Below are 22,043 nucleotides of genomic sequence, written 5' to 3'. Positions count from 1 at the left end.
CAAACCCATTTTTCTATGAATCACTATGGATTCAAAATTAAATTGGTGTAACTATACAGTTAAAAGGATACATCTACAAAATAAACAAAGAATGGTAACTTTTGGCTTGAAACGTAGGTGAAAAAACTGTCAAAATAGGTGCAATTTGGGTACCCTCACGTTAGCTCTAAGCTATAAACTCAACTTTTCACAGATCTGACTTTGACATTATTATGCTTATTATATAGAAATTTCGCTTATTATCTAATAAAATATACAATATACAAGAATGATACAATTTCCGGTAGATTATGTGTGCCGGCGCGTGACTGCAATTTTAAACTGTCAGTTTTTTTCTAGGGTTCACGTGTTGCATTACTTTCATGTGGAGAAAATTCAGGGGCAATAACCAATCCTTGACGAAAAGAAAATGAGGATGAAAATAGTATTCAAAGGTAGAAAATTGGTGAAATTACAGCATTAACATCAATGTGTATTTCAAGTGTTTTGTATATACAAAATTGAATATTGGAATTTAGCATAGTTTTATGTGAGAAATAATGGAACATTATATATTATAATTGTCATAACATTATAAGAAAAAAGGGGGAGTAGCACAGGAATGCGATGCTAAAGCCAAGGCCTACCCACTCTGGGTCTCAATGTAACAAAGACAGTTTTAAATTCTCATTCTTAAGCCAAACAATCAAAGATTAGATTGGGATAAATTACCATAAACCAAACCACCACAGACAACTGTAAGGATGCACTCACTTGGGGTCTCATTGAATAGTCTTAGTATTTGGGGGTTCTGATCTCGGATCCCAATTATTGTTTTATCAGAATCCCATATCCCACTTAGCATTGTAATAATTTCACGTTTCCTAGCCTACTTCATTTCATGTGTTACGCTTACAAAAAAATCATGCCAATCCCGATCAGGCTTACACCCCAATGAGACCAATCTCACTCATGAAGTCCTCCTTAAAACATTCTCTCACCTTAACTAAATGAGACTATCTTTTTAGTCCCCTACCGACGAAGTCGAAGGGGACTTTAGGTTTGCACTCCGTCCCTCTGTCTGTCTGTCCGTCTGTCCTTCTGTCAGTCCGGCAAATCAGCTTTCCACACTTTTTTTCTTCGTTCTTGAAGATATTGATTTGATATTTGGTATATAGTTTTATCATGACAAGTTATAGATCAAGTTCAAATTTTGTTCCGGTCTGATGATTTAATCCAGAGTTATGGACCATAACTCTGGACCATATTTAATGTTAGAGTACTATGTTAAACCATATTTCTGTACAAAGGGAGATAACTATTTTTTTAAAAGACATTCTTTGTTCAATTTTTTGAAGAATTTTTTGGCAGGTTTGTTAGTTATTTAGTATAAACTAATTTTCTGAATGCTATATATATAAAAAAAAATTATGAAGAGAAATCCTTTAATTAGATAATAATCTATTTTTATTATGTATATATTTCAATACATTACATTGTGTAGATAAAAGTTGTTGACATTTTATAGATAAGTTACAAATCTATATTAGTTTGTGACAAATGAAAGAAAAAATATTTGGAAATATTAATTATATTTGATTATAATTTGAAAATAGATATACACTGTATTACTTCATATCTAATTTTAGAGAAGTTCTATTAATCATATCTAATGTTTTTTCATCATGCTTATACGATGTTGATTGATAATTGGTATATATATAGTTTTATCATGACAAGTTACAGATCAAGTTCAAATTTTTGTTTTGGTCTAATAATTTTGTGCAGAGTTATGGTCCTTGGACTTGAAAAATTCACTCATATAATCAGTTTTCCACACTGTTTTTAGTCATGCTTGAAGATATTGACATGATATTTACTTTTTGTTTACACCATGGCAAGTTATATAAGTTAGCATTTTGTTCCAGTATAATGAATTTTTACCCGGAAGGGGACTATGTATTGCCATGCAATACTCTCAGAATGCTTGTTTATCTTAATATGAAAAAAAATATATAAGAATGTTAAAATAAAAAATGTATGTGTACAGTCATGACAGTATATAATAACTAGATATAGATAAAAGGAAAATTGTAATTACTGTAACTTCAGTGCAACCTCACTCAGGCATGTGCTGGAAAGTAATCCTCAAAACGTTGATGGTTTTCTGTACCTAGAGAAGAAAAGGATAAGAAGAATAACAAATAACAACAAAAAGTCCACAGAAATCTAAAGATTGAGCCATGGTAAAAAAAATGGGTGAAGAAAAGATTCTCAATCAGTTCCTAATATTACCATGACTACTACTAGTTGTGTTGTTCAAAAAGAAATTCCAGAGCTTAATCTGGGACGATTATAAAATCTAAAGTATAATCATCCCATGCTTAATCTAGGATTTTAGAGAGGCAAAAGTTATTTCTTCCTCCAGGAGAGAGTAGCCTGAAGTGGAATTCCATTACTGCCATGACTGCTTTGTTTGCATTGTGTATTCATGTTTAGCTTTGACACATATGTATATGTATTTAGGAAAGCATATTTCACAGGCAAAACTGTCAAAAGAAAAATGGCCTGCAATATTTTAAATGAATTCTGTCCAATGACAAGCTGCCAGATATGTCTTTAACAGGTACCATCTCATCAGTAGTCCTACATGATATCATAAATTCATTAAACTGGCCAACACTACAACATGTACAAGAAAGAAGACTATGCAAAAGATTAATAATTCTCCATTAATCTTGATAGGGAGTGTAGACAGCTGATGCATACAAACTTTGTTTTTTTTTTTATAGATTTTATATAAACTTCTCAATTTCAGAAACATTGTTAGACTTGCGGCAGTAATGCCAAATGTCATTAATCATTAGATGTGTTTCCTATAAATTATATATAAGTCCTCGGATCGTCGGTGAAATTTGCACAAATTTTTTATGGGCAAATTCCACTTTCCATGAATCACATATATGTCACAAAACCCTCTGATTTTTATAGTATTTAATCATTATTTAACTAGAGGGCTGGATCTACTTGGGATTGGATTAGTTTTAGGCGGGAACAACCTGATACCATACTATGCATGTATGCCTAGAAAGCAGGTTCAACAGATGCATTTCAAATAGTCAGGGGTACTACTTGTACAAGTTATTTTTATTTACTTGCATGTATAGGTATATTATTTAATGGCTTAGTTACGTCCCTTAGACATTCAGATTTTTTTACTTACTGTATACAAGTAAAAAGTCATACTATCTTCTTTTCTTGATTTTCTCAGCATTTCTCAGGACTTCTTTGCTCTAATAGAATTTTTAATTGTCTGTCCTTTGCAGATGTCTTTACTAATCATTGAAGTGTAATTTCATGGACATTGAAAATCTCATTTGTCTGTTATCTTCAAAACACTGCTCATTTATTTATAAGCCTCCAAGGGGCAATTTTTGAAGGCCTTGCACAATAATACTTAGGATCTTTGCGCAATTAGTTTCTCTGTTGAATTAATGAGATGATACATTTAACTCTAATAATAAATTATGAGCTAACCAGAGAAAAATTGTTTAAGGCATGATTTTACATCCCAAAACTTGAGAATTTTCGGGATTGTAAAAAAAAATTACTTGTACATGTAATTTTTTTGAGAAAATTAAGGGGAGATTATTCAAACTTTGTAAGAAAATATGAATATAACAAATTTACTTATATAGGTATATTATTATTTACTTCTTCAACTAAATGAAAATAACTTGTACAAGTAGTACCCCTGACTGTCAAAAGAGCTCTAGAGTTTTAAAAAAATATGTCCAACAAAGCAAAATATATATATATCAGAGTTTGGCAACAATACACATGATAAAGAGGTCAATTCAGTATAATACAACAATATGATATGTAGCCAAACTTTACTTTTAATAATTTTTCTTCTTCAGTTGTACAATAAAACTTAAGGATACTGGAGATAGCTTGTTGTTTGAGCATGCATGGTATTTACAAAAAGTTATTTTTCCATGTAAACATGGTATTAAAATGCCCAATAGTGGTTTGTATATGTCTGCATTTAAGTATGTGTTTGGTTTTGTGTTGTCAGTGTCAGTTGATAAAAGTATCTCATATGGTATGGCAATAAGGCTGTGAATAACTTTCTGAAATATGAGCCCTTCTTAAAGGTGGTGTTCAGATAATGAAGGTATTATTAAGCTATTTATCATATTGGTAACTGGTGTTATTTTAGTTATAAATAGCTATTACAAATATATCTACAAAATGTAGTTGCTGGTCTCTGAACTATTTCTATAAATTTGTTGTGTACCATCTTTTAGTGTGAGGGTCCCATAAACTGCAACTGTATTCTAGTTTAGGTCTTACTATACTATTGCTTGGTATGCTCTGGTTTTGATATCCGGTTTAATATTTTTAGATTTCTTTTAAGTAATCCTTTAGGGTTTAATTCATTTCGATATAATGTTATCATTATGTTGGTTCCATGTTAGATTTAATTGTAATGTGGTTATGTTTAAGAATGTGGTTATGTTCGATGTAATCATGTAAATATGGTTTATTTTTATGAGATATTATATGTCTGGGTAGAAAGCATTTAAGCCAATCTGCTTCCAACCTGGGTGCAGTGTCTGGATCTTGTTGTAATTTATGGCATTCTTCTTGAGACTTAATTTCTCTGTCATGCTATCATTAGCAAAAAATCTGAATTTGCTATGTGTTAGATATTCTGAAAAGTCATTGATGCACATTAAACCGATGTAAATTATCGATTAAAAGCATGAAAAGAAGAAATTAAAGTTACTGCATAACATGAACAGAATTGAAATTTATGGATAGTTCTATTCAGCTAGAAAAGTTAACTAGTATAGTTAGCTATCACAGGGCTACAGACACATGAGACATGATAGATACAAATTGAATCTATGACAAATTTAACATATAGGTGGCAATTAGAATGGTTCATAGATAACAATACTAGTGTAGATTAATTTTATGAATATTAAATAAGTTTAACAGAGTTATGTATATCAGTGTTCTCCCTAGATATTTCATGTAGCATCCTGGTAAACAGAGAAATTTGAAATACCATCTTGTTATTCAAAATTATAGCATCACATCCATAACGCATACTATAAGAAAATCAATTCAGATAGCATCACATTCAAGAAATATAGCATCACATTACCATGATGCTAAAAGGCCATGGGGAGAACATGTACATTGGGTATATATATAAGATAGCATTTATTGTCAATAAACACATGATAAAGGACTTGTTTCTGACAAAATCAGTACAAATATTAGATACAAACAAACATGTTACAAAATATTACACTAAGCACCATACTAAGTGAAAAAAAAAAGAAAGAAAAACTAACCCAATTTAGGAGCATTAGCCATGCAAATGGGGTTAGTTAGTTCATACTGAAATATTAGTGAAAGTAAACTAAACCTTAGCCATGTGCGCATTGATGACCCTATTTAGTTGGGTTAGTTTTCATCATACATTTCTTATCAATTTTCCAGAATTCAAAATTATTCCAGATTCAAATAATTCCTAATGTTAGTATATAAGAAAATAAATCTGATATTGTTTCACGTTTGAGTGATTGACCAATCAAAATATTAATTTTTTACCCCACCAAATAACCAGGGTCTCCTTAACTCACAAACTCTTCAAGAGTATGCAGTTCTCTTCCATCTACTCTATAGTGGCTCACATTGTGTAGTCATCATTTTTGACTCGGATATTCCATAACCATGATAACAGAGATTTAAATAAAAGAGGTTAGAAAAAAATGAATTACTATTCATTTCAAAAGCGCAACAGGAATTTTGTGAAACATAAGATATTTATACATGTATTTATGGAATGTTAAAAGTATGTATGTATGGAAGAGAGGTGAATGAGAATCTATTATTTTTTTCTATTTGGCCTTGGTTGAATAAATCACCATTATTATCATGAAATTATGATAACCATTTCAGTAATTTATTAATAGACATAGATACTTGTACTGTTACACTGGTTTGTACAATTAATTATGTTAAAAAATCATGAAGTTTATAAGTACGTTAAGTATGGAAGTTGGACTTCATTGTTCAATTAGGAAGTATTAACATTTACGTGTGATGATTAAATTTCATGTTTTTATGATCAATGATATCACATGGTTATTAGGATTATTTTACAATGTAATAGTAGGTAAAATTTAAGTATTTTCACAAAATTTATGACTATTATTTATAGATTTGTTGCTACATTTTCCTATTCAATGTGAATCTTTTCATGAGAATGCATGTATTTGAATAAACTTTCAGAACTGATAAGTTTTAAGCAGACAGATACAATGTGTTCGTCTTTAGATTTATGTAAATTATCCATGATAAACATGATAAAGTCAATTGATTACTGATTGCAGTAACAGCATCAACCATTTGTTACCAGTTGACATTTGGATACTTTCTGAATTTTAATGAACTTAAGTTCAGTGCAATCCTAAATTGACTTTCTCTATTGAATTTTATTTATTTCCTCCAACATGAATTGATTTTGATATTTTTTACTTTCTTTACCATTGTAATGTGGTTAATCTTCAACTAAGATTGGACCTAACTTTGGTGTTTATCTGTGTAATCCATCACCCTTAATTTCACTATATGGTATTTTTGTCACCATTAACAATGTAATTACTGTAAATTCAGAAATTATTGCGATGTTTATATTATTGCGAAAAATGCGACAGGATTATAATCGCAATAATTTAATTAAACTCGCATTTTGAAATTTTTTACATGAATTAAACAGGATTTTTCTCAATATCGCAAAAATTCAAATCGCATTTTAGTCTAAAATGACAAAATCGCAATAATTAATGCACGCAATAATTTCTGAATTTACAGTAACTATGATAGTGTTCTACTGTATAAATAGTGGACAGAGACGGTGACCAGGACTTTGGTGTATCTGTGTTACTCCTCAGTATTAGTTGAGTATTTCTTTCACCATTAACTATTCCTTGTTATGTTCTAATTCGTTGAAGATTCAAACAAACATAAAGCATTTATTAACTAAATCGGAAAACCTGTTCCCTGGAGTGTTTTAAAGAAAACAAACTTTTGTATATATGGGATCAGCTCGATAAGAGATGCAGCAAACTTTGCTGCACGAATGTAGAGCTTCAAATAATCAATACAAATAAAAACATTTAATAAGAAAATGTTTCGGGCGAAATTAAATTTCGTGCTATTTACATAACAATATGATTCTATTATTAGTCAGATTATAATGAATATACTGCATTGCAGTCTTAATTCATCCAATCAACAAACAAAGATATCTTATATCTGTTGTATTGTCCTTACTCATGTTACTTCATCAGCTAATCAAAACACCTTATCATACACACCCACATGTATTATGACATGTTGTAAACAAAAACACATGTTCAGCTACCTTTAAAAAATTAATTTTGTATGCATGGATTAATAGAGACAATGGCCAGGAGCTTGGGACTAACTGCATTATTATTCACCATTTTAGTGTGTCTCTTTACTCTACATTTGTATAGATTTAATTGTTTTTCACTGTAGATATGAACTTGGTGATATCTGTGTTATCCTTCATTGAACATTATGGTGAATCCTTCAGTAATCATTCCTTATTTTACATTGTAGGTATGTAACTGGAGACAGACAGAATGGCATGGAGTTTGGTGATATCTGTGTTGTCCACCCCCTCCATTATGGTGAATCCTTCAGTAATCATTCCTTATTTTACATTTTAGGTATGTAACTGGAGACAGACAGAATGGCCTGGAGTTTGGTGATATCTGTGTTATCCTTTACTTTTGTGGTGAATCCTTCAGTAATCATTCCTTATTTTACATTGTAGGTATGTAACTGGAGACAGACAGAATGGCCTGGAGTTTGGTGATATCTGTGTTATCCTTTACTGTTATGGTGAATCCTTCAGTAATCATTCCTTATTTTACATTGTAGGTATGTAACTGGAGACTGACAGAATGGCCTGGAGATTGGTGATATCTGTGTTATCCTTTACTTTTGTGGTGAATGCTTCAGTAATCATTCCTTATTTTACATTGTAGGTATGTAACTGGAGACAGACAGAATGGCCTGGAGTTTGGTGATATCTGTGTTATCCTTTACTTTTGTGGTGAATCCTTCAGTAATCATTCCTTATTTTACATTGTAGGTATGTAACTGGAGACTGACAGAATGGCCTGGAGTTTGGTGATATCTGTGTTATCCTTTACTTTTGTGGTGAATCCTTCAGTAATCATTCCTTATTTTACATTGTAGGTATGTAACTGGAGACAGACAGAATGGCGTGGAGTTTGGTGATATCTGTGTTATCCTTTACTTTTGTGGTGTACCTCCTTCACTATTCTCACTACCTACTAACTGTTCGTAATGGCTTAGATGGACTTCTAGAACATTTATGGTCATGTAAGCTAGATAGCACATTTATGTTTAAGAAGAAGGAATAATGTTACTGTGTACTTTTTGCAATTTTAATTGTTATTTTTGCAATCTTTTGCCAAAAAATAGGGAGGGTATGGGAAGTGCTGTGGCCATGCCTGGCATCTGTCTCTCTGATTGTCCTTATATTTTTTAATAAAAAAAATGATTGTAGTTTAATTTTATCAACTCCTGATATGAGATTATTTCCTTATACGAAAGACTTTGATCAATTTTCCTTATTGAAGTTATTGCCCTTTAAACTAAAGATGTTTTTTTTTTCACTTGTAGCATATTTGGTTATCATCTTTAAATTAATAAGGGCTATTCCAGAAAAAAATATATTTGGGGGATTGGAGGGGTTTGAATAGCCCTATTGAATTTGATTATGGTAAAGATACTTTTAATGGATTATAGAATTAATATTGGTTACCTATAGTTGTTGTAGTAATGCCCCTGAAATAATGTTATAATTACTATTGAGGGGAAAGTAAAATTATGTAAACATTGATAAATCAGTATTGTTAAATGCAAAAACTTTGTTATTCCTTCTTCTTACATTTCTGTAAGGTTTGCTGCAACTATCATATGACAATTATGTGAGTTATAAAAGATTGAATTGTACATGTCATATTTTATAGATTTTTTTTAACAAATAATATTTAGGAGATTTGGATACTGTAAATTCAGAAATTAATGCAATGTTTTTATTATTGCGAAAAATGCGACAGGGTTATAATCGCAATAATTTAAACTCGCATTTTGAAATTTTTTATATGAAATAAACAGGATTTTTCTCAATATCGCAAAAATTAAAATCGCATTTTAGTCTAAAATGACAAAATCGCAATAATAAATGCACGCAATAATTTCTGAATTTACAGTAGTTAAGGATGGAGGTGTGCAATTTTTTTATTTTTGTGATGTCACAACTGCATTTATTGTGAAGTCATGCATTGAAAACTACTGTTTTAAAATTTGCATTAATTCAACTTTTAAACTCACATACAGGTAAATGGAAATCTTAAATTAAAAGTTAAATTTCAGTAAAAGATTAGGCCAAATAAGGTCCTTATCACACCCTGTCCTTCGAGAGTCATGTGATTTCTGCAGCAAACACTTAGTCACATCAAGATCTAATCTCATTGATACATGTATGTACTGACAAAATAAAATACCACATTTGTATTAGTTTAACTCATTGCACAAATTGCACAAATAATTTCTGAAAATGTCTTACATGTTCTAAACATTTAGATATACATTAATCTCTGAAGGGAAGATTTCTTTGCAGAATTTGTGTGTATCAAAAGGTTTACCTTCATAATATTATTTTTATAATCTCTTAAATATAATCAAGATGAATATAAGTACATCTACATACACGAACCTCTGACATACATGTTATAGTACAAACACTAAAATTGAGAATGGAAATGGGGAATATGTTAAAGAGACAACAACCCGACCAAAGAGCAGACAACAACCGAAGGCCACCACTAACATATTTTGAAGTCTAATGATTTTAATTTACTTGCTAGATACTCAATTGCTCAAGATTTTTTGGTGTAGGATTGCTAGAAATTGTATTGTATAACCCATTGTGTATTTGGTGTTGGATTGCAAGATCATGTAGTTATTAAAGTATTTAGTTTGCATAAAGGGTCTTTTCTCTTTGAACTTGATTGGTCTGTTGTATTAACAAGATTAACATAATTGTCTAGGGCTGTTGTAACTTCTGAAATCTGATTAGTATCAAAATACTTTTCTCACTTGAAAAACAGAGGTGGTAATTTTATAAATTTTAGTATTATACATGGAAGTATATCAAGACAGATATTTGAATATAACTTTTTAGTTACTGTTGTTTCATTTATTTTCGATGGATACCAATTTTAGTAGATTGAGGAAAAATGGTATTTTGGTGGATCTTTGTTTACATGGTTTTGCCAAGTCTGCCTACAAACCTATAGAAAATGTGCATTTCGTTGAACATTTAGATTTGTGGTTCACCTTTACCCACGAAATCCTCAAAAATTGGTTTCCAATAAATAATAATGAATCTACAAGAGTTTATAGATAATATATTTATATTTTTTTTCAAACAATATTCAAGTATAGTCCTCAAGAACCCATTCAAATAATTATTCTACCTTGCTCAGTTGAGATTTTGTTTAAAAAAAAAAAATCACTTGATTTTAAAAAAGAATATCCAAGTTCTACAGTTAAGACAGGAATGACTTTCTACATGATTTTGTATGTTATTTTTTCATTCAGAACATTTATATAATTTCTTTTAAAAGAATGTTATCTCTGGTTCTGACATCTGTATATATATGGAAGCTTATAAAGCTAGGTAAAAAAGTAAATAAATTTGCCAAAATTTACCAAGCTTTATTTTTTTAGCATGATAGCAGATATACAAGTGTTACTTTCTTTTTGCCTTATCAGAATTATTGAAAACCAGTACAAATCGTACACATCTAGGCTTTTTTTTTTTAAAATGCTATCATTTTTTGGGATATGGTATTCCTATTTCCAAAAATATCCTTTAAACATGCATCAACTATCTATATTTATTTAATCTAAGAAAATCTGTCTTTTTTACACACTTTTTTACAGGGATTTTAATACCAGTGTTTAGTGCCACTGGCTATGTCTGTTATGATTTCTACAGAAGAAATGTGACACCAAATCATACAATTAGAACTTCAATAGATCATTATATTGCCATCTCATCCTTGTCATGGGTCGGTTGGTACATGAGACGGAAATTAGAAAAAGCAACAAAAAATGTAAAGCAGGCACAGGATGAACTGTTATTACAGAGACTTAAAGATAATGCTGAAACATTGTATGGGAAAGAATATCAATTTGGAGAAATAAAAGACAGGGAGGAATATGTTAGAAAACATCCATTGACAAGAATTTCTCATTACGAGCCATATATACAAAAAATGTTGGAAACAAAAGAATGTGAAAACATTTTGACACATAAAAAGCCGATTCAGTTTGCTGTGACATCAGGAACCTCAGGTAAGAGTAGTATATTACCTATGACAGGTGAACAAAGACTGGCATTTTTTACTCATGGCATAGCTGTAGTGTTCAATAGTTTACTTCAATCTTTACCAGAGAACAAATGTATTCAGAAAAGTTTGAAATTATTTTATACTCCACGATGGAGGGAATCAGCTGGAGGTCTTCCTATTGGACCAAATTCTTCCTCTCCAACAAATTCCAAGGCCTTGCTTAGTATATACTCAACACCAAAACCCGGGTTTGAAGTCCTTTCAGAGCCAGAAGCATTGTACATCCATTTATTGTTTGGTCTGAAGGACAAATATCTTGGGATGGTAGAAGCCAATTTTGCCTCAATTGTTCTCATAGCTTTCCAAGCACTAGAAATGCAATATAAAAGTCTTATAGAGGACATCGAACTAGGAAGAATTAATCCAGATCTAAAAATCACTGATGAAACAAGAAATGAATTGAACAAACTTTTATCCCCTGATAAAAACCGTGCCAATGAACTACGAGAAGCATTCAAAGGAGGTGCTGCCGGATTAGTTAAACGTGTCTGGCCTTCATGTCATTTAATTCTTGCTGCTGACACTGGTGTCTTTACTTTGCCTGCCAGTATCCTACTGGAAACCTATTGCAAAGGTATACCTATGTATTCTCCATTGTATGCAGCATCAGAAGGATTGCTAGGAGTCAATATCTGGCCGGAGGATAAACCAAGTAAATACATGCTGGTTCCTGGTTATATGTTCTTTGAATTTATACCAGTACAACATTGTGATGAAGATCAACCACAAACACTGTTCTTAGATCAGGTATATTTATATTTTAAATTACATATTTCTGCTCCATATGCACCACACTGGAAGGAAATTGTTTTTCTCACCTTTTTATTTCACCTGGCCCAAAGGGCCAAGTGAGCTTTCCTCATCACTTGGCTTCAGTAGTCATCTTCTGTTAACTTTTACAAAAATCTTCTCCACTGAAACTACTGGGCCAAATTTAACCAAACTTGGCCACAATCATCATTGGGGTATCTAGTTTAAAAAATGTGTCCAATGACCCCGCCTGCCAACCAAGATGTCTGACATGGCTAAAAATAGAACATAGGGGTAAAATGCAAGTTTTGTCTATTATTTTGAAAACCGTTATAAATAGAGAAAATATGACAGAAACGTTCAGAATGTTGAGCTCTACCAATTGTCCATTTACGTCAATACTGATAGGAGTTATTGTCCTTAAATGACAAATTTTACCTTTTTTTCTTCATTTTTGCCTATTATCTTGAAATCTATAATAGATATAAGAGAAACATTAAATTGTAAAAATGATCAGCAAGACAAGTTCTACAAATAAGTCTTATGGTTGAAATCATCAGTCGACATCTAAGTAGAGTTTTTGCCCTTTGATGACGATTTTTACCAATTTTTTGCGTTTTTGCCTTATATATTTTAAAAATTTAGATAGATAGAAAGAAACTTAAATAAGCAAAATCAATCAGCAAGACAAAATCTACAATTAAGACAATATGGTGAAAATTGTCCCAACGACTCCTTATTGGAGTTATTGCCCTTTACTGACGATTTTTTCCATTTTTTTTGCATTTTGCCTTTAAAGTTATATGATTAAAATTATAATAGATGGATAGAAACTTAAATCAGATAAGATCTACTAACAATTCAAATTTTGTCGATATAGTTAGTATATAGACTGTCACTCTTTATAGGAGTGATTGCCCTTAAATTAGGTTTTTTTTTTTAACCCTCTTTTGTGTTTTGAGCAAAAACTAAAGAAGATAGAGAGAAACTAAACAGACTAAAAGATCAGCAATACAAGATCAACTAAACCAAGATTTTTGTCATGAATTCTATTCTCGCCTACAGTGTTGGAGAGTGTCCTTTGTTGAATATGCATATAGACCAAGGTGAGCGACACATGCTCATTAAAATCTATTTTCATATTTTGCCACTCGATAACATATCATAATTCAAGGTTGGGATTCATTTTAGGGGTTTTGGGGCCAACAGTTTAGGAATTAAGGGCCAAAAAGGGGCCAAAAACAAGCATTTTTCTAGTTTCCAGACAATAACTTGTGTGTATGTGTATGGATCTCTCTGACATTGTACCACAAGGTTCCATATAACAAAGGGAAGGCTGGGATTGAGTTTGGGGTTAATTGCCCCAAATATGTAGGAATTAAGGGCCATAAAAGGGCCAAAAACAAGCATTTTTCTAGTTTCCAGACAATAACTTGTGTTTAAGTGTATGGATCTCTCTGAAATTGTACTTCAATGTTCCATACTACAAAGGAAAGGCTGGGATTGAGTTTTGGGGTTATTGCTTCGAAAGGGGGAGGGGGGGGGGTTTCCCAATTTTTTTAAGGGATTCATATTTTTTTTTCAAAATTTTTCAAATTTCGATTTTTTTGAAAAGTTTCAAGAAGAAATTTTCAATTGCACAGTATTTTTTTGTGTCAGAAACCTATGTTATGTCAAAAATTTGATCACAATCCAAATTCAGACAGTATCAAGCTTGAATATTATGTCCAAATTTGCCCAAACTGTTCAGGGTTCGACCTCTGAGGTCGTATCAGGCAGCGCTCAGCGACGCATTTTATTTTTTCATGTTACATTTATATGTATTTATTCACTGTGATAGCAAAAATACATTCATTTCTGAATTTTAACTTGTGTACAATAGATTTTGTGAATTGTGGGGAAACCAACGATGTCGACAAAGTGGTGTTTGTTGTTTCTGCATCATTTTGATGTAAATGTATTTACATTAATTTCCAATTGTAATAAATATTATTTTTTCCTACTGTAAATTCAGAAATTATTGCGAAAATTGCTACGGGACATGTTTCTCAAAAATAAAAACTGGGATTTGGAATTTCGATAGCATTAATTCCTTAAATCGCAATAATAAATCTGGCATATAAATGCACACAAAAATGTCTGAATTTACAATACTCAATCCCATTCTGAGTAATTCAAAAACACAATTAATATTTTAACATAATAACAAAGAATATCAACATGTAGCTATTCTAAAGTCTAGTACATGGATTTTTAAGCAAGGTAAATTTGAACAAAAGGCCACAATTGTTACAGTGACAGAGGTCTTTCAGAACTTTTCCAATGGAACCATATTAGTATTTTTATTATAACTGATACCTATAATTAACTATTCTGTTTAAAAGTTAAGGGATTCAAACATTTACATAAACATATTATGACATGTATATATATTATATTTTCCAGGTTGAGCTTGGTAAAGAGTATGAATTAGTGATAACAAATGCAGGTGGTCTGTACAGATATAGATTTGGGGATGTAGTGAAGATTGCAGGATTTCATCACCAATGTCCAATTATTGAATTTATGTATAGGTACAGCACTTTAAACCACTCAGTGTTTTTTTAACTGTTCATTCAGATATGATATTGAATCTGCATCCTTTCAATCTCTTACTCTATTTTAAATATATCATGGATGATATTGAATCTGCATCCTTTCCATCTCTTACTCTATTTTAAATATATCATGGATGATAGGGCGAAGAAGTCGCTTTCCCGTCCGTCACTTCGCTTTGCCTCACCCTCAAAAGCGAAAACAAGTCGCCCTGTTGTTTACGATACTCGCTTTCAGTCGCTTTCGTCATCAGACATTTTCAATTTTTACAAAGTTGATAAAACATCAATTTTTTATTGATTATTAAAGAAATTCAGACATAAACGATTCATTTTCTTAAGAAAAGAGGTTTAAGCATTGACTTTACAGTGTGTAGCAGGTAATTACATAAAAAGACAACTTTTTATCACTGCATGCACTTCCGGTACTTGTTACTCAGAGAGCGTACATCAATCTAACTTTCGGCGGCAAAATAAGTTTGTTACTTCATTTGAAAGTGATAAAAGTTGCCTCCAGTAAATGTTTAATCCATTTATTGCATTAAAAACGTCATATTCCTTTCCAAATAGCTTGTCAAACATCGTTTATTTATGTAAATTTTCTTCGTCCGCCATTAACCGTTTACTAACTACGGATTGGAACCGGACTAGCTATGACCGAAATCCATATTTTTACAATAATAACTACGGACGCATGAATGGAACAGCTGACAGAAGAATATTGATCCCAAAAGGAAAAATTACACATTCCACATGCATTAACAGACTTTCGGTTAGATCTAATTGATTAATGTATATAATTCCATATAATTTATATTGATTAATTCAAAATATTGATTAAAGTTGCTTAACTACTAATATCAATATATTATGGCCCAGCTTAACTTTATATATCTTTTGATGAGAAACACTGAATTTCATAAACATGATAAACAAGATAGTTTTTAATTGAATTGTAATTCATTTATTATAATATCTTTACCTTTTTGACATAAAAAAAATTCTTTTTAGTGCTAGATACATGTATTTAGTTGGTAGTTTCTCACAAGAACCTAAACTTAAACAACTTTGAATTTGAACTGTTAATTTAATTGTATACTCAGATATGAATTGAACAATATAAAAAGAACATTATTTACATATGACCCTTTATAGTATAGTAAAATCAAAACATTTTAGCGCAGCACGCAAAGGAGCACTTCTCGTTCAAATCTCAACACTTCTCCCTATCAGTTTCAAAAAGAGAAGTCACTTCTCCCTATAATTCTGAAGTAGTATGAACCCTGATCTCTTACTCTATTTTAAATATATCATGGATGATATTGAATCTGCATCCTTTCAATCTCTTACTCTATTTTAAATATATCATGGATGATAAGACAGACATTATAAATTTGGTCCGAATGAAAGAAGTCAAAAAGGGATAAAGAGGAATTCCATAGATATAGGAAGATGTGCCAATGAGACAACTCTCCATCCAAGTTACAATTTATAAAAGTAAACCATTATAGGTCAAGGTACGGCCTTCAACACGGAGCATTGGCTCACACCGAACAGCAAGCTATAAAGGGCCCCAAAAAATTACTAGTGTAAAACCATTCAAAGGGAAAAACCAACGGTCTAGTCTATATAAAAACAAGAAACGAGAAACACGTATGAACTACATAAACAGACGACAACTACTGTAATCAGATTCCTGACTTAGGACAGGTGCAAACATTTGCAGCGGGATTAAACGTTTTAATGGTACCAACCTTCTCCCTTTTCTGAACCAATAGTATAACATCACAACATAGAAAAACACACTATAAAATATCAATTGGAAGGCTTAACTCAATCAAAAAACGTAAATTAACACACAATGAACGAATAGATTTGACCTGTGACACCTGAATGCAAATACACAGTTAATCAAAAAATTACAAGGGATAAATAATTAAAGTCAAAAGTAAATAAACAGGTTTAAACAAATGAATAGATCACTAAAATAGACAATAGACATCCATCTTACTGCCATAAAGATGGACAAGCAATAAGTCACAAAAAGGTCTTAATTGTGAATAAATTGAACAGATACTACAATGTATCGATGGAAACATGCAAATTCTAAATATACAAAATATGAAAAGAAAATTTGATTTAATCTTAAATATGTAGAAGTTGACATAATTTAATTTGATCTTAAATATGTAGAAGTTGACATCCATTATTCTATGTTCACAGTAGTGATGAAAATATTATTGTTATCATTACAGACAAGGACAGTTCCTGAATGTAAGAGGTGAGAAGACATCAGAAAAGACATTCTATAATGCATTGATGAAGGCAGTCTCTAACTGGGAAGGATTGAAGTTAACAGATTATTGTTGTTCTGAGAGTTTATTGATAAGTGAAGAAGGCAAGGACATACTATCTTACAAAGACCAAAAATCAATCAATCAGCCTTTGTTAAGAAATTTTGAAGGGACACATCCCTTAATTAAAATATGTGCTCACAATGACAGTTAAAATATCAACATACAGGTTTTTAATTGTTGAAGGCCATAGGGTTGCCTATAATTGCTTACATCCACTTCATTTGAACTTTGGTGGATAGTTGTCTCATTGGCAATCGTACCACATCTCCTTATTTTTATATAGCTTGGTGAATATATACAATGATAACTAGTCCTTGTTTTTATTTTTTATCCTGAACATGATTATTTATGAAACATGCAAAAGTTATATTATTATTTTGTCACTCTAAGCAATTGATATATTACTCTGACATAGTATAAAGATAAAATGTATTCGACATGTTGGAAGTTTGATAATAGATATCTGTTATACTTGCAGGAGAGAAGAAGGACTATGCCCCATTTTATTATGTATTTTTGGAATTTGATTCAACAGATGGAGATGCTATGCTGACTGAGGAACAGAAAAATCAGGTAAAGGCAACTAGATTCCAGAAACAGGCATCCTTATCAATTCTGACAGATTTAAATACAAATGACTGACTCAATTTCCAAAATTTATTAATTTGAATTTAAAAATGTATCAAGATCCAACTTGGTCAATGCTCTTGAGCAAGGAAATGCAACTTTATGCAGGGTTGGACAAATTCCAAATCCAGCAGTAGAGTATGATTATGTCGGGCCGATGGGTAGAAGTGGGTGCCTAATTTGTGTAATCAACTCCTCATTCTGTTTTAACACAGATCAAAGTACACATGTTCATTATGACATGAACTTTTAAACATATATATGGGAAACCTTTTTAACCTTATTTAATGGTTCACTGATAGTGTGAGTGGGGAAAGGTGTCCTAAGGACACATATTATTATTATAATAAATTTTCAACAGGGGCTATGCAAATTAAAGCACAATAAATAATCCTTTTAATTCAATTCCATAGAAAAAAACAAATTTATATGTCAAACATGTACTTTTACTATTTCATAACTTAGTACAAGTTCAAGTTTTAGTAGTAAAAAATTAGACTACATGTATCATAAAACACCAAACAATTTTATGCCAATTTTACAGGAGTAAAATGATTGCAACATTTTTACAAGTCTAAGAAAACCTGTGTTGCAAATTTGGATTTATTTATAATTTATGCTCAGTTGAAACTTCTGGTTACCTGTTATATGTATAATGGTTGTCTCAGAATAGAAAAAAAACCATGGTGGAATCCTGAGTAATTTGCAATTTTAATTCATTAAGATCATTTTTATGCCCTAATTTCTATAGTAACAGACACTACATTTTCTGGTGTGTTAGTCCATCTGTTTTCTGTTCATCCAATTTGTCAAATCATCTGTTAACTTCAGTCCTGCAGTAAGTTCAATTTTTGGTTTAAGTTATTCAACCATTAAGTTGTGGTCACATCAACTTGAAACTTAGCACAAATGTTCATTATGATATGGGCTTTAATAAATTTATGCCAAATTAGAGTTTTGATCAAGATATCAGGATTGACTAGCATTACTCAACATAAAAAAGGATCGGGGTAAAGTTTTAGTTTTTTTAAGGTAGTTTAACATAAAGTTGTGGTCACATTAATTTGAAGCTAAGGACACACATTCATTATGATCGATGTAGGCTTTAGAATTACTTAAAAGGGATATCCACTCCCATTTATTTTTACAATATGCACACTACTATGATGTACTTGTTTCAGATTGACGAGACTTTGTGTAGCCTCTCCTATGTGTATGGATCCTTTAGGAAGAAAGGAAGTATACAGAAAATGAAGGTGAACATGGTCAAACCGGGAACGTTTCAGGGACTTAGACAGTTTGCCATAGAGACTACACAGGCCTCAGCTAATCAATACAAAATACCAAGGGTTGTCAAAACTAAAGAGGCTGCAGCATTTATGATGAAAAATGTGATATGATATAAGATGTTAAAGACTTATTGGAGATTGTGATACTGTTCATATTTTTAATCCTATTTATTTTAACTGCCAAAGCATTGTGATTAACAATCATAAAGAAGTTGTTTATTTGATGTATTTATACATTACAGTTTTTCATGTTTTGTGTTTCTATCTAAACAAGATTTCCACAAAAAATGAATTCTCTTTTGTTTGACTTGCTGCCTCACTGACATTCACTTCAAATCTTATTTCATTTTGAATTCTTTAAAGATAATACTGTAATAATACTGTAATTTCAGAAATTATTGCATTCATTTATTATTGCAACTTTTTAAGAATGGACAAAAATGTGAGTTAATTATTGCTATTTCAGAAAAATACTCATATAGATATCTGTATCAGATATATTATTGTGATAATCACCAAGTCGCATTATTCGCATTAATAGAATCCTCGCAATAATTTCTTAATTTACAGTACTTTAAAGATAATATTTATTTTAAGCAATTTTTTTGTTTCACACTTTTGAATAAATCTGAATAGCAAAACAGAAACTTGTCATATATATCTATGAACATGATAAAAGGGGGTCAGCATCATATATCTGCAACTCTACTTATAAAACTACAGACTGGATTTCAATGAAACTTTTTACAGAATCTTCAGTATCTTATGCTATTGTTAGTTTATATTTTTATTTTTTTGGGGTAAATATTGCATTAAATGCAATCAAAACCTTATTGTCTCATTCTTAATAGCTGTACTTTTTAGACCTAATCTCTACTTTTGAAAGAACACACATGGTGCATTTGCAGTGAGGTGAATATTCTGTAGATCCTTTCCATGTCCATGTCGAACAATTATTGTTAATAATATATACTCAGATATTCAAGTCATAAATTGATGTGTATAACCATACTTGTTAAGAAAAACATTTTTTTGGAAATGACATAAGTAATCTATCTGTTCTAATGTCAACCTATATTTGTTCCACCTATTAAACAGAAGTTCCAATGGAAACTTTGTTATAAACAATGCCAAAATATCTGTTCCTGTTGGAAAAACTATTCTATAATCTTTATTCCATCATGAACAATTACTGTAATATTTTTTTCCAGAAGTAATAATATTTCAGAATATTTCTTCCATTTGGAGCTCATATTATGAAGGAACTTCTATTTTTCATGACACTAAAATATGGTCAACTACAATTGTTGGTAAAGGAAGATAACTCCAATTCAATTCAAAATATTTTTAATTGATGTTTAATTTAAAGTTCACATTTATTTCAAATGGAAGCAATTATCTTTACCCTTCAGTGCCCACAAGCACATTTATTAATCCTGATGACTTAACGGTTCATTTAGAAAATTAGACTTTGCATATCTAAACAAATGGGAGCTATATTCATAGTTTAGTTTGGAGATTGTAAATCACATTCTGCTTTCAATAATGCATACTTGACTAATGCTCTGTTGTGATTACTGTGTTTTAGACTTATAGATATATCAGGAAATGGGGATTGTGCAAACAAAAATATACTCCTGAGAAATGACATTGTAGTTGAGTTTTGTAAAATGTTTATCATAATGATTTTTTATGCAAAAGAGTTCAGCTTATTTTACTTCTAAAAGATAGTGTGAAAATTGATCACAGTTATTTTTCACTGCCATTTATTATATGTATATTGAATAATACCTAGGAAAGCCATCTCATAGAATTATGAATCTGAATTTTAAAAGAATTATAGTTATATTTAATTATCTCCCTTTCATATTAGAAATAGTACTAGTTTTTTTCAAATTATAGTCATGGATATAAACCTCCATTTCTATGTGATATTTGTGACTATTAAAAATTTCAAAATGTGAGATCTAAATAATGAGATTGCAAAAAATATTGTGAAGGAAAAAATTATTACTGAAATTATAAGTGCAAGTTTTTATAATATTGCCAACCTGATGATGTAGCATTTTCAAATTAATAAAAACATCTCAATAATTTCTGATTTTACAGTACTTGTAATCAAACAGTATGTAAAAGTGTTTGTTCATAAAGATAAATGATTTTCTGTTTTATTTCTCGCCCATGCTCTGCAGTGCCAAAAACTAGTATCACTTCACATCAAGGGAAAATAAATGTAATAATTTCCAAAAGTGCTGATGTATTGTTATTTGTATTGTTTCACTGTTTGTATTAATTTATCAAAATAAAATATCATCAAATATGTTTCAACTGATCTATATATAGTAGTCTGACTAAGAGCATTCAGTTGCTGTGTAGGACATTAAAACACAACATCGATAGATAGAACTGATGTTATTGCAGAATTTATGATGTACAGAAATGATGTACATGTGTATTTACTATTAAGAGAAAATACAATTCATTATTAAAAGCATACAAAAGCTATGAATTATATTCAGAATAAATAAATGGATCATGTAGTCCATTTTGATACGATAACTGCACTTGAATTTTTACTTGATAAAATTTTGTTCGCTATGGAAATCTCATACATCGTCAAGTTATCTGAATTCCAATGGGGACTAACTGTGCACCAGTATTGCAGACCTGTTTCTGTATTGTTACGAATTACAATTTATGACTAAAATCAGCAACAACCCATCAAAAGAACATCTGATACAAAAATTAAATAACACTTATAGATATTTGGATGATATATTGGCTCTCAATAATGATGACTTTAGTATGTACACTAAAGAGATTTATCCTGTTGAACTGACTTTAAATAAAGCTAATACTAACAACTAACAATGCCCTTTCCTG

At 30.9% G+C, this 22,043-nt stretch overlaps 1 protein-coding gene across 2 annotated transcripts; it reads left to right on the top strand.

Annotated features, from left to right (window-relative positions):
- Positions 1–385: 385 nt before the first annotated feature.
- LOC127714869 (GH3 domain-containing protein-like) lies at positions 386–21,482 on the top strand. 2 transcript variants are annotated; one of them, XM_052220903.1, is made up of 7 exons: positions 390–434; positions 8,293–8,439; positions 11,074–12,290; positions 14,739–14,866; positions 17,143–17,285; positions 17,723–17,817; positions 19,053–21,482. In XM_052220903.1, the coding sequence occupies exons 2-7, from the start codon at positions 8,316–8,318 to the stop codon at positions 19,269–19,271; spliced, it is 1,926 nt and encodes a 641-aa protein (XP_052076863.1). In that variant the 5' UTR covers positions 390–434; positions 8,293–8,315; the 3' UTR covers positions 19,272–21,482. The 2 variants fall into 2 exon arrangements, with proteins under 2 accessions (XP_052076864.1, XP_052076863.1); XM_052220904.1 differs by lacking the exon at positions 8,293–8,439 and having other exon boundaries at positions 386–434.
- The last annotated feature ends 561 nt before the right edge of the window (positions 21,483–22,043 follow it).

This window comes from Mytilus californianus, unplaced genomic scaffold, assembly GCF_021869535.1.
Source record: "Mytilus californianus isolate M0D057914Y unplaced genomic scaffold, xbMytCali1.0.p SCAF_9, whole genome shotgun sequence".
NCBI classification, from domain to species: domain Eukaryota; kingdom Metazoa; phylum Mollusca; class Bivalvia; order Mytilida; family Mytilidae; genus Mytilus; species Mytilus californianus.
This window is presented reverse-complemented; position numbering and strand designations above follow the sequence as displayed.